This window comes from Styela clava, chromosome 11 (assembly GCF_964204865.1).
Source record: "Styela clava chromosome 11, kaStyClav1.hap1.2, whole genome shotgun sequence".
Lineage (NCBI taxonomy): Eukaryota > Metazoa > Chordata > Ascidiacea > Stolidobranchia > Styelidae > Styela > Styela clava.
This window is the reverse complement of record NC_135260.1, coordinates 20,076,399-20,089,563: the sequence shown is the minus strand read 5'-3', so window position 1 is coordinate 20,089,563 and position 13,165 is coordinate 20,076,399. Positions and strand designations below refer to the sequence as shown.

At 35.9% G+C, this 13,165-nt stretch overlaps 1 protein-coding gene across 1 annotated transcript; it reads left to right on the top strand.

Annotated features, from left to right (window-relative positions):
- The first annotated feature begins 2,609 nt into the window (after positions 1-2,609).
- Positions 2,610-7,514, top strand: LOC120347717 (eukaryotic translation initiation factor 4E-like). The gene is made up of 7 exons (XM_039417787.2): positions 2,610-2,805; positions 3,080-3,175; positions 3,808-3,871; positions 4,806-4,919; positions 5,391-5,530; positions 5,916-5,970; positions 6,359-7,514. Exons 1-7 carry the CDS (start codon positions 2,669-2,671, stop codon positions 6,416-6,418), a joined length of 666 nt encoding a protein of 221 aa, XP_039273721.1. The 5' UTR covers positions 2,610-2,668; the 3' UTR covers positions 6,419-7,514.
- The last annotated feature ends 5,651 nt before the right edge of the window (positions 7,515-13,165 follow it).

Below are 13,165 nucleotides of genomic sequence, written 5' to 3'. Positions count from 1 at the left end.
GTTCAAAGCGAACATACTCTCGAATGTTACTTTACCAAAGTGTACCATTATGTGCGTTTAGATTCTGTTGTGAATCACAACAAGCATTGTGATCTGTTAAACGTGAGGCCCAACGTCATTGAATATTTCCCGATATAGTATTTTGAATATTTCGACAAGAACTTCGTTGGTCATTTTACGTGTATGTAAAGTAAACAGTGCCGAAGCGAATCACACCTGTTGATCTGTGTTTTGTTATACTGAATGTTGATGCGGAATTAGCGAACAAGTGACTCCTGGTTTGTCATATGACGTCTTGATAATGCAAATGCAGTAGACCCGTCAATAAGTGTTTTTGTGCCTAAAATACCCCCGATTTTGTTCTCCAGATTAGCAGCGTTATTCAAACAAAAGAGCTACGCACAAATATATGGACACGTTAGACCAGAGCGAATCAGTCTTTACCGGTACCTTTGACGCTACCGGTACCCTCAAAAAAGTTCTGAATTTCCAGTAGCAAGAATTTTGCAGAATCAAAACGTACAGCCAGTCATGACACTGACTAAAATCCGTGTTCCCATGGATAAAAAATAATACAGCAAAATTTTAGACGAAATATCAAATTTCATAGAATTCACGCAAAATTTTGAAATAAATAAAAGTAATAGCCTTCTAGCGAAGAAATTATTCTTTAACCACTGAAAATTTCAAAGCAATTGGTCCAGTATTCGAAGAGAAAAGCGATTTTTTAAAAACGTGTCAAAGAACAACAACAACATAATATTGAAACGATCGTTATGGCCACTAAACGTGTCCAATAAGAGATATCAGCCAGGTGAATGATTACCGTTATTATTGAATATAAAATTTATTACATTATTAGGATATATTCACGATTTAACAAAAAATTGCAAAAGCACTTTCACACAGGTATGTCGTAAAGGCTTCGATGCAAACATTCACTGATTTACTTCTACTACTACTTGGCTACATCTCACGGCAATGTACCAGACAGAAGTGCATTTCTCGAGAAAAAACCGATACCAGAATACCGGGTCACGTGACATTACATGCTGTTTTATTTCTATTCACTTCTATGCTTTGCCTGTTATTGCAGTATTACACAGTTTAATTACAATCGGTTGAGTTAACTGGCCTTTAAGTTTAAGGTTTTGGAAACTATTAATGTTAGTTGTTTGAAACTGGTGAGGATTGAAGAGAGAATGAAGTAAGACGATATTTTATCCCAACAATTACTGAATTAATTCATGTAATGCAGTAATGATACGGTACCGGTACCCGTGCCGCTACGGTACGGTACCGGTAATTACTGAATTAATTCTGTAATTCGGTAGATTACCTGTGCTGTAATTCAGGCAGTCGCGCAACAAACATTTACAGTACCTGTACGTCATTGAACTTGGGTCATGTAATATGGTACATTACCGTAATACAGTACTGCAGTAAGGCCAGAAGGCGGTGTAGCTCATCGTGCTAAGCGTTAGGAATACGGTACGCTCGCTACGCACCTCTAATTACTCTGCGTGTGTTCGCAGGTTTGAATCCCATGCTTCATGGTTATGTGCGAGAGGATTGCAGGACTCCTTGCCACCGTTGGGTGGTTCACCTAACCGCTAGTCGGTTACGGCTTCCTCGACCATCAAGTCCATGCTTCGGAAAAACAAATACCTAACTAATCCCATACCGGTACTCGACATGGAATGGTAACCGGACGAGAGGACGTGGTTCGCTTCGCTATATGGTTAAGCCGTCAAATCGGCTTTCCTCTCCTCCAGGATAAATATGTAAATCTTATCCTTATCCTTAATATGCATGGATACTGTATCATTTTTAGGTAAGAAAATCCCTTTGATCTGTAGATATTTTTTAATAAGTTTGTTCAAAGCAAGGTCTGTAGTCTACAGTAGGACTGTAGGATGAGAACTGCTTTGAGCTTCTAAAAGTAGTTTTCCTAGAAAAACTTGTACTCAGTACCGGTACGGTACTAGACTATTGCGAATTACTTAAATTAGTTCGGCACAGTTCTCTGAATATTGGATTACAAGAATAGCCTCCATACTACAGTACACCACACTATACAGATCGAGCGACATTGTCTCGTTTCATAGAGACCCATTTTACTGATCATTAGACACCCCTTCGGCTTCTCTGGGGGACGTCTGCACATGGTTCGATAGTTGTCCCCCAATATCAGTTAAAATATAGTAAATTGAATTTGAGCAAAAAACCACAAGGAAGGGCAATCTAAAAATGTCATCATTGAATTCCTCGGGGAAAAAATATTCCCATTTACCGATGGAAAAAATATCTACCGTGGCATTCGAGAGTTTTGAGCAAAAAACGGCAATTTTGGTCATGTGACGGCTGGGATTAATTTAGATCATTATCGAGACAAGCATGACGCATCTGCTGCGTGCCAGACACCTTTGGTTTGTGAGACACATGGAGTGTTTGTTTTATTGAACCAAATGAGGGACATTCTTAGAATTTGGAAAGATATCAATTATAAGATTTAGTGTGAACCCCTCCTTTACGAGACAGTCCGGGTCTCCAACTGGCACTGCACAATAAACTAAAATGAAGCGCAATCTACAAAACGCACCATTGATTACCAACTGATATTTTTTAGGATAGCATCAAATAATATAACTTTGAAAACTAGTTTACTATGTCCGAAAAGAAAGCTGATATTAAAAGCTCTGGTGAACCGGCAAAACCAGAAGCAACCAAAGAGCAAGAGAAAGGTGATTCAAAAGAAGTTACTGTAGAAGATGAAACTGCTATCAAACACCCACTGCAAAGCAGGTATGTTGTGCTGCTTATACAATTCAGGAAATCAAATGATATATTTTGTCCTAATTTTTATGCACAATTTGTATGCGTACTTATTGAATATAGACTACAATGACTTTTTTGTGCTTTCATGGCATGATTAGAAAATATTCGAAAGTCTGAAGAATTTTAAAATTTGTTTGGAATAGTGAATTACATTTTTAGTCACCATTATGTTAAGTGTACGAAATTTCCAATACAATGATCTTTGATCAAGTATACATTTGTAATGATTCTGTTTTTTTAGATGGGCACTCTGGTTTTTCAAAAATGATAGAAGCAAAAAATGGGAAGATAATTTAAGATTAGTAACTAAATTTGACACTGTAGAAGATTTTTGGGCGTAAGTATTGTTTTATTACATTTTCTAGCCAAGACTTTTTCTGTGATAAGAATTCCTACTCAGCGTTACTTTATTGATATTTGGTGAATATAGAATTTTATGGATACAAAAACAAAGCTTTATAATGAAATATTTGAATCAAGAGACTTCAAAAATAAATTTGAGTATGTGAATAATCTTTACTTGGTATATTTTCATTAAGTGTTTATCCTTTATCCGGTAAGATTATTTATTCAAAATAGTTTTTTTCTGTCTCAAATATCAATTGGCAATGTCTCTCTTTGATATTTCCTTCTTTATTTCATTGATGCACTAACTTGTGTAGTTTTTCTCATTTAAAGACATATTCATGAGGATCAAAACCTCATGTAAAGACATACTAATAAACATAAAAGAATCTTAATTCGCTGCTGTACTACATGCAAGCTGATGTAAAAGTACACAAAGTGTGTATAGCTCTAGTAATTCTTGCCTTCTTCTGTAGGCTTATAGCTGGAGCAAGAATTGTCATTCTGTATTAAATAATTTATGGGACAACTCAGTATTGGCGATTCCCCCATGAAAATACAAAACAAAATGGTTATAATATTTGTTATCAGTTGTTTTATACCACAAATGTTTTCTATTTTCAGAATCTATAATCATATTCAACTTTCTAGTAAGCTGCAAAGTGGCTGCGACTATTGTCTATTCAAGGTATGGTTATTGTCATACTACTGATATCATTTTGATATCTATATATCTGCTCAGTAATCCTGCTGTGACTCTTTTGTAACGTTGAGAACATTTTTAAACATTGAACCTATTACAAGGCTCTTGGGGGTTGTGGTTTAACTGAATGCTTACTGAAAATGTTCATTTATCATTGCTCATAGTCTAATTCTAAATGTGTGGGCGACTTTAGTTATGTGTTGGTTGGTTTTGGTTAATGCTTGACTAACTTCCCTTGTTAGTTGTTAATGTTAAAGTTTGAAGTTATCTCAACCTTTGTTTTATGTTGTTATTACTTGCAGTACTTTTAGTTCAACTGCGGGTTCCTGCAGGAATGCTATGTTTTTTTTCGGTACTCCCATAGTGTGTGTACCAGGTTTAGGCCATAATTTTATTCCAATTTTCCTTATTTTAGCTCTATCTATTATGAGTTCGGGGAATGTGTGTGTTAGCCAAGTGATTATACCCCCCCAGTCCATAGCTGTCAGTCCCTTTAACAACTTGATGTAAAATAGGTGAACAAAATTAGATACCTCCATATTGGTTCACACACTTTTGGGGCGCCTTTTTTTTTTCAATGTTTCCAGCTTTCAAATTGTGCAGCATATTACTATTATTATAATGTACAGCATTATAGCGTTTTTGACATTGGATCTACCTATTGGTATCTCAGGTTGAATATCTCTGGCCCTCCAGCATATCAGGGCGTAAGAGAGTGTGTAATGCCCTGTCCAGTGTTTCGAAAGCATAGTGCTAATTTGTCTAACACAGATGTGAAGTGCAAAAAGTCAGAATATAAATCAAATAAGTAATTCTTTCTCTTGATAGCCTGAATTTCTAAAATGAATTTTTATCACAATAATTTCATGAAGTTGTTTGTAATTTTTCCTAATCTCTACAATATGTGCACTGTATGCAGGATGGGGTGCAGCCTATGTGGGAAGATGAAGCAAATAAAAATGGTGGACGATGGTTGTTTCAGTTGAACAAAACACAGAGATATCAAGAATTAGATAGAATGTGGCTTGAAACTGTAAGTTTGGCTTGTAAATATAGTATAATAAGTTGTAAATCCTATTGTCATTTACGATTTTTTATCTGGGGTTTTTGTATGGGTGGTTAGAACTGGAGCTGGGACTATCAGAAATTTCAGTGTACAGCTCCTAACCATATACCGTAATTATTCTCCAGATTTCTAATTCCCAATATAAATTAATATAAAATCTATCCTATATAAATTTTTGATATTTTATGTTACAAACCTTGCTTGGACTGGTAACCGGATGAAAAGCTGTGGTTCACTATATGATATGCTGTATTGTCATCTTTTCTCTATATTTTTATAGACATGATAATCCTCAACTATCCTACCGCAAAATTTAACATATTGCTTTTGCTTTTGAAAGACATTTTGTGGTCCTGGTTTTTTAAGCACATTTCATTAATAATAGAAAGTTTTTGATATACTCATAATAATGATGTGATAAATTATCTTTTTCTCAAGATCCTCTGTATGATTGGAGAATCTTTTGAAGCAGAATCAGATTTTGTTAATGGTGCAGTAGTTCAAGTCAGAAACAAGGGAGACAAGATTGCTGTATGGACATCAGATTGCCATAGACGTGATGTGATTCTTAAAATAGGGTATGTGGCTTTAGTTTTCTCAAAGTTTTGAAGTGTTTTCTGTTGTTCGTTTTTGATATTGTTGTGTGAAAACAGAAATAAACAACTAATGCTGTTACTGTCTTAGTACAGTTTGATTAGTTATCTAAAGTTACAATTAAGTAATTCTGATTTGTTTAACCAAACAGCGCTAGTTATATTGTCCATCAAGAGGTTTTCCACCTTAGAATTAGGCCTGCAACTTGCACCCAGGTTATTGGAAAACCCTTTAGCTTAGATGTTCATTAATCATCAGGCTCGACCCGATATTTAAGGATTGGAATAACTTGAATTAAGAATTTTTTTGAGTCATTGTGTCAGAAATTCTTCAGTCTATCCTTAATACCTTCTACATTTTATTTTTAAGAACAAAGTACAAAGAAAGACTACAACTTCCTACTAAAGTCGTTTTAGGATATCAGGTATTGTTGTGAATTAGGAATAATAATTATGCTGATTTTGTCTATATCTTGCTCTTAAGTAGAATCTGGTTGCCATCTGATTTGATAATCTTAGTCTTCCACTGACAAATATTATAGGTAGGCTGCATATTAGTTTGGGAAAGCGGATAATAAATAGCATTCATATTTACCCTGGGGGAGGGAACCCAGTCTGAGGATTCACCACCTAATGCATGGAATTTATTGGTATTCAAAGCAGTGATATTGACCTGTCATTTTGTGAACCATTCTATAGGATAAAAAATTTTTGCGACCTTTTTCACTTAATCACTTCCCACAACTTTGAACTTCTTAACCCATGAAAGGTGATTAATCGTCAGAATGCTCATGATATAATTATATTCTTTAGTCACATCAAGACCTACAGACTAGAACTGGATCTACTACAAGAAATCAGTATTCTTTATAGTTAAATTATTGGTAAAGGGATAAAAAAGGAATGAAAAACTGAATGACAAGCGCCAGAGAAATGAAAAACTGTAGCCTGAACTCCATGTTGACGTCGTACAGTATTTACTACGTTCAGTACTGAGTGTTTCTGGCATCGTATTGAACAGTTTTCAGTGGAAAGCTAACCGACATCCTGACAGAATTCATTTTCAAAAAATGTTGTGTATCAATTACATTGTTTATATTTCTGACATTCAGGAACAATAGGAGACATGAACAAAATTTATTCTAGGTTGTTGATTAGTTCATATTTCCCACATTGACTCTAGTTTGATAAAATGTTGTTTTCATATTCCCAAGTCAAAAAAACTCGTAGTACGTCCCACAGAATATTTGTGGTATCAGTTTCAACAGAAAAAAAGCAATATTCGTCAAATACATTCATTTAAGGTTTGTTTATTCATATCTAATATAGGTATTGTTGTACTGTACAGCATGTTACAGTACTCCATATTTGTAGGAAGTTTATTTGAAGTTCTGCTATGACTCTTTTGTTTGGAGGTTGCATTTTTGCTTAATTAAGTTATTTGACATTATGCTGCTATTTTTGTTTACATTTGCTGTATGCAGCTGAGTTATATATTTATTTCAATATAAGTAATAGTAAATGAGTTGCCACCTTTTGTAAATAGTTCTTTAGAACAAGGACAATGTAAAAATTAACTTAATTGAAATGGATTTTATGCTGCTGTGTTATATATTTTTGTTCACCAAGTTGTGTATGGGCATATTCCAGTTGTGGATTGATGAAGTATTCTCATAGTATGATTACCTAATCTGATTCCTGCTAGTGACGATTGGCCACTTATTACCATCATAATATTTGCTTTAACCCAAACAATGAAATAATTTGGACCTCAACCATGCACTGAACACCAGCATCGGAATTTTAACAGGCTGGATTCAGATTGTTGTGATAACAATTCAAATCAGTGAGATCGGAAGTTTTGTTCATATTTTTTCTTCTATTGATGTCTTATCTAATGTTATGACATTGTACAGTTTGTCTTTGAATTGATATTTGCGCAATTAAATTTCGGGTGACTCAAATCTTTTCTGTCAGTAATCTGTGAATTTTCGAGTTCACCTTTTATTTATAGGAGGAGGATTTTACATATTTATCCCGGGGGGGGGGGGGGGGGAGGAGGAAAAATTATATTTTTATCGTGCAACAGAAGAGAGTGGGTCACAGTTACTTAATCAATGTTTGTATCTATAATTATGAAACTTCTGGAACAAATCTTATAAGCTTCTGTTGGTGTAGTTTTGGGCGTTACTTATGCAACGCTTCTATCAGGGACTTTATATGACACTCGATTTTATGAAATTAGAGTACGAAATAACGCATATGAATTACCAAAAACGTTTGATTATACGGCAAATTATTTCAAAGAGTTGGAGGGAACTCCACTTTGATAGTGTTATATTTTTTGATCAGCTTTCAGCCACATTAAGACACTTTTACACTGCCCAATTGTTATTTCAGATTTCTAGGTTTTCATTTCAAGTTTGGAATATTTTGTTTTCTCAATGGCATTGTAGGCGAGAAACTAATAAAATGTAAAGTAGCATCTAGTTTTCGTATAACCCCTAAAACAGTATACAGATGCACGTCCGAAAAAAAAACAAGACGTTGCGAGAAATGAACAGATTAATGGCATTGTTATTTTATAAACGATGTCAGAGCCAATAAATGAATAACGGTACACAGCGGCGCAGACATTGAAACATGCGTCCATTTGAATCCACATTTGAATATGAGCGATCGCAGCCCTACTGCCCAACTGACGGTACATTATAATAGTTTATTAATTGTTAAATTAATTCAAGACCGGTTTTATAAATTTTTATCACTGATATGTTAGCATTTTTTAAATTTTATTCGTGCCTTGGCGGGTCACGGATGAAACGCGGTGGGCCACTTTGTGACCCGCGGGTCAGTGGTTCGCCATCCCTGCTCTATCTTTTCAAAAGACTGGTCGGTTACGACTTCCTCCACAATCAAGGCCATGCATCTGAAAAAATTATCTGGCTAACTAATCCCACGCCCGACATGGACTGGTAACAGGACCAGAAGCCGTGACTCGCCATATAATTAAGCCGTCTTATCGGCATTTCTCTCCCCGTGGATAAAATTGTGAATCCTATCCTGTGTGAACGACGACATATTGTAAATATCAGGTCGGCCGCACACGGCAGCATATTTATATGTATATTTTTTTAGAACTAATATTGATTATCGAGAACCCGCGTGAAAATTCATTTCTTCGTGAATTTAAGGAATATTCGGACTGAATTTCTGGCTTCTCTATTTTTCGAGCAATATGACATGCTCATTTCTCAGTTGCATACCCTACTTATGATCCGGTATACACTTCGGAGGTTCGAATCCCATGCGGGAATGGTTATGTGCCAGAGGATTGCTGGACTCCTCGCCGCCCTAGAGGGGTTCACGTAACCGCTGGTCGGTTACGGCTTCCTCCACCATCAAGCCCATGCTTCCGAAAACAAAAAATAACTAACTAATTCCATACCCGACATGGAATGGTAACCGGACGAGAAGCTTTGGTTCGCCATATGGTTAGACCGTCTTAATGTCTTTCCTCCCCCTTGATAAATATGCAAATCCCATCCTAAAAGAATGGACTTTTTCACGAGATAATACCTTAAGTAAAAATAAAATCATTACTGCTCTAAAAGTACTTCGACAATATGCGAACATAAATTGTGCAGTAAACTGCCCGATTGTATTTAACTTGTGGTTCTTATTTTTGCGATCTTGCAAAGTCATCGTTGAAATGCCAGGGTCCGTGACAAACAAATTGGTACCGGTAGGCACTTCGAAAAAAAGGGAAAATGGGCGTAATAAATTATAAAAAGATAATGAATTAGTTAAATACATATAGTCAAATTAAATGTTGAACATGCAATGAGTAACCCAATAATGAGGTTTAAAACGTAGTATTAGAAGGCACTTTGAGAAAAAATGAAAATGGGAATTATCGTCAATAAAAGTCCATGGAATAAAAAAAAATATCAGTCATCCTAGGTCAAGGTGGTCCAAACGCGGGTCACATGTGGCCCGCGTCGCATTCGCGAGATGGTAAATAAAAAATCGCATTTGGTGTTGTTTCGCCATAAAAAAAAATGCTGCTCATATGTCGGAAAATTTAGTATTTATCCTCCTGTATCTCAAATTTGGTAAAATTCAGGAATCAATCAATGTGCAGTTATTTGTAAGTTATTTTGTAAACTTGAGTTTGAAAAGAAAGCTGACCATTCAAACAGATTTTTGTCTGGATATGGGGGAAAATACCACAATGATTGCTTGATATCTCCAAGGTGTGTCGGTGACAATCTGAAACGGCATGTTTTCTTTATGGCACTTTCGGTTATGAAGAGTTTGAATCTTATACTAAATGTAGATATAGTAAGATTTTTTCATGTTTTAGCTTGATGAATGACAAATAAAAATCAATGCATTTGGACAATAAAAGTGCTTGTTTTGTATTACACTGTTTACCTATTATTTTGGCCCACAAACAATATCAAAATAAGAGTGTGGGCCCCGAAGCCGACAACCTTGGACCACCCTGCTCTAGGTGAATACCCGATGAATGATTTTGAATCTAGTAGATTAATTCAAAAATAATAAAATGCTAAAGGTAGGCCTATCGATTAGGCGCTTTGGGAAATATGGAAAGGCTACGATATGCATATATATATAACATAATATATCGTCACACTAATAAAAAAATTGCCTAAGTCACTTTTTGTCGAATTTGAGATTTTGGTATCGCTGGATTCGTTGGGGAAAGATCTATCTTTCTATGCTATTTAAACATTCATATCTGGTATAAATCAGCCGCTAGGGGGCAAAAACGAATCTGCCTATCTCATGAAGTGGACTTAGGCAGATTTCGGTTTTGCCTAAACTGACTATAATTGAGATAGGCACATTTAAACACGCCTGTTCGCATCCAGTTTTTGTACGTTCTGGTGTCGTTACGACACTCTTCGACTAGCAACGCTTTCTGGTTCAAGTAGGGTGTACTAAAATATATATTTCAACATCTGGACGATACCGGCAAGTAATTGTAGTGATCGAATATTAACAATATGGAGTCCAGGAAGCTGGGAAACTATGCTCTACTTGGAAATGCTTCTGCAAATGATATTGTCACAGGTGGTAAGTTATTGAACGCCAAAAAATGCGGATTTATTCGGCGATAGTAGCGAGCGATCTTCATATGTATTCGTATTTAATTATCACAGATGAGGTGAATGAAGTTGGAAGTTTTATAGAGCTTCAGCTCGATGGCTGCGAGGGGGATTCCGATGCATATTTATATAGTGAAAGTGGGTATTTACCGTTTCACGAAGTACTGGATATTGATGTAAGTCTCGATAATCTGGACACGACGAGTATTTCGGACAATACCAATGAAGGCTCTACAAGATCAGATGGCACTATTGAAACCTATGTCGAGCCCTCACCTAACCGAGAAAAGAGACCAGTGCACGATAAATGGAAACAAAATAAAGGAAAAATCAGGCGCCTCCGTGGAAAATCATATAGAAACTGGAAAGGAAAGAATGTGCCCAATCGTCAACCAGGGCCACCATGTAGATCTGCATTCTGTAGCAAAGTCAAAACTCGCCAGTGTAACGTTGTAGATGAAGATCAAAGACTTGCTATGTTCATTAAATTTTGGTCTATGACGACTTGGAATGAACGCAAAATATTCATAAATACTCTGGTTGGGACACATGAGGTTAAACAACAAAGATCATCCGGTGTATCTAGGAGAAAATCTTCATATGTTTTCAAACTAAAGCTTTCGAATGATTCTGAGCTGCCAGTCTGCAAAGAAATGTTTGCTTCCACGTTTGAGATGCCTTGCAGAACTTTGGCATCTTGGATTAAAGATAAAACCTCTTCTAACCAAACAGCTGTTGTTCAAGCAGGTCCGAAAAGTGGAAAGTGTGCAAAAGTAAGTGAAAGGGATAGAGAGTTTATAAGAGAGTGGCTCAGCACACTACCAACTGTAGACTCCCATTATTGCAGAAAATTGCCAAGTTGCAGAAACATAAAATTTTTGTATCCAGGCACCACAATATCTGCCCTCCACAGACATTACCAAAGTGTTGCAGAGGAAGAAAACAGGAGGGTCGTTAGTGAAGCTTATTTCAACGAGATTTTCCACAAATATAAATACTCAGTTTTCATTCCCTGAAAGGATCAGTGTGATAAGTGTGTAGGTTACAAACATGGTAACATACGTACAGTTGAGTATAGCTTGCATATCAAACTGAAGGATGATGCTAGAAAAGAAAAAATAACCGACAAAGATTCTGCAAGTGCAAATAAATCCGTTTGGACGATGGATCTACAGACCGTGCTTTTATGTCCTAGAACGAGAGCTAGTACCACATATTACAGAACTAAGCTACAGGTACACAATTTTACTTTATATGATACGAAATCAAAAGCAGGTTACTGTTACGTCTAGAATAAAACTGAAGGCAATCTTTCTAGTGAAGTATTTGCTTACTTGCAGTTTGAGCATTTTAGGCGAATCATTTGTAATAATCCCGAGCTGAAGCATATCATAGTTTGGAGCGATGGATGTGGTTACCAAAATAGGAATAGCACGGTAGCCAATGCAAATTCTAGTCTGGCAAGAACTCACAACATAGATATAGAGCAAAAATTTCTGGTGGCTGGACATACACAAATGGAATGTGACTCGATGCACAGCGTCATTGAACGAAAGATCGTGGGCGACATTTTTTCTGAAAGAGATTTGATCGTACTTATGGAATCCGCAAGAATCCATCCATCACCATATCATGTTCGCCAAATGAGGCACACTGATTTCAAAAGAATAAATCAATTGTTCCTTCAAAGCATTAGACCCGGAAAAAGAGTAGGAGATCCCAGAGTGCATGATTTGCGTGCCCTGAAGTACGAAAGTGATGGTAGTATTCGTTACAAGCTTTCGTTTGAGAAAGCAATTTGGAAAGCGCTACCACACCGTGTACAGAATGTTCAAAGTCAATGGGTGCCAATGTTCAGATCTCGTATTCCAGTTTGTGCAAAGAAATTTAATGATCTTCAAGAAATGAAATCAATTATGCCAATTGACTGTCATCCTTTTTATGACAACCTTCCTCACGAGTAGATTATACAAACTTAAATGAAGTATACTACTATAAATTCATGATTACAGTTGTTTGTTTATGTTGATGTTTTAGGTTCAAAAAAGTCATTTATGTTTTGATTCTATTATATTGTTTGTTGCTTGAGTTGTGAAATTTTACATTCCTTGTATCAATTGAATACAATACATCTGGCCTGTGGGCTGACATCTATTCTTATGTTCATCAAAGCCAAATTATGATTAAGGAGGAATATCGAATTTTTGACTTGGCTTTCGTGTCATATTAATTTAATGGAAGTCACTCTCTCATTATTTGCCGAATGAACGCTTACAAAGTATATAGGTCAAGCGAATGTACAGAGAAAATATAGGGCGAAGATGTGAATAATATTGCCTAACTCAGGGTGCGGGAATAAAAAAATGCCTAAGTCAATTTTAGCGCATATAAAATAGAATTTGGAAGTTATAGATATCCTAAAATAATTAAAAATTTGATAAGATAAATCTAGATAAAAAAAAATTTGAAATAGATTGAAAAATGG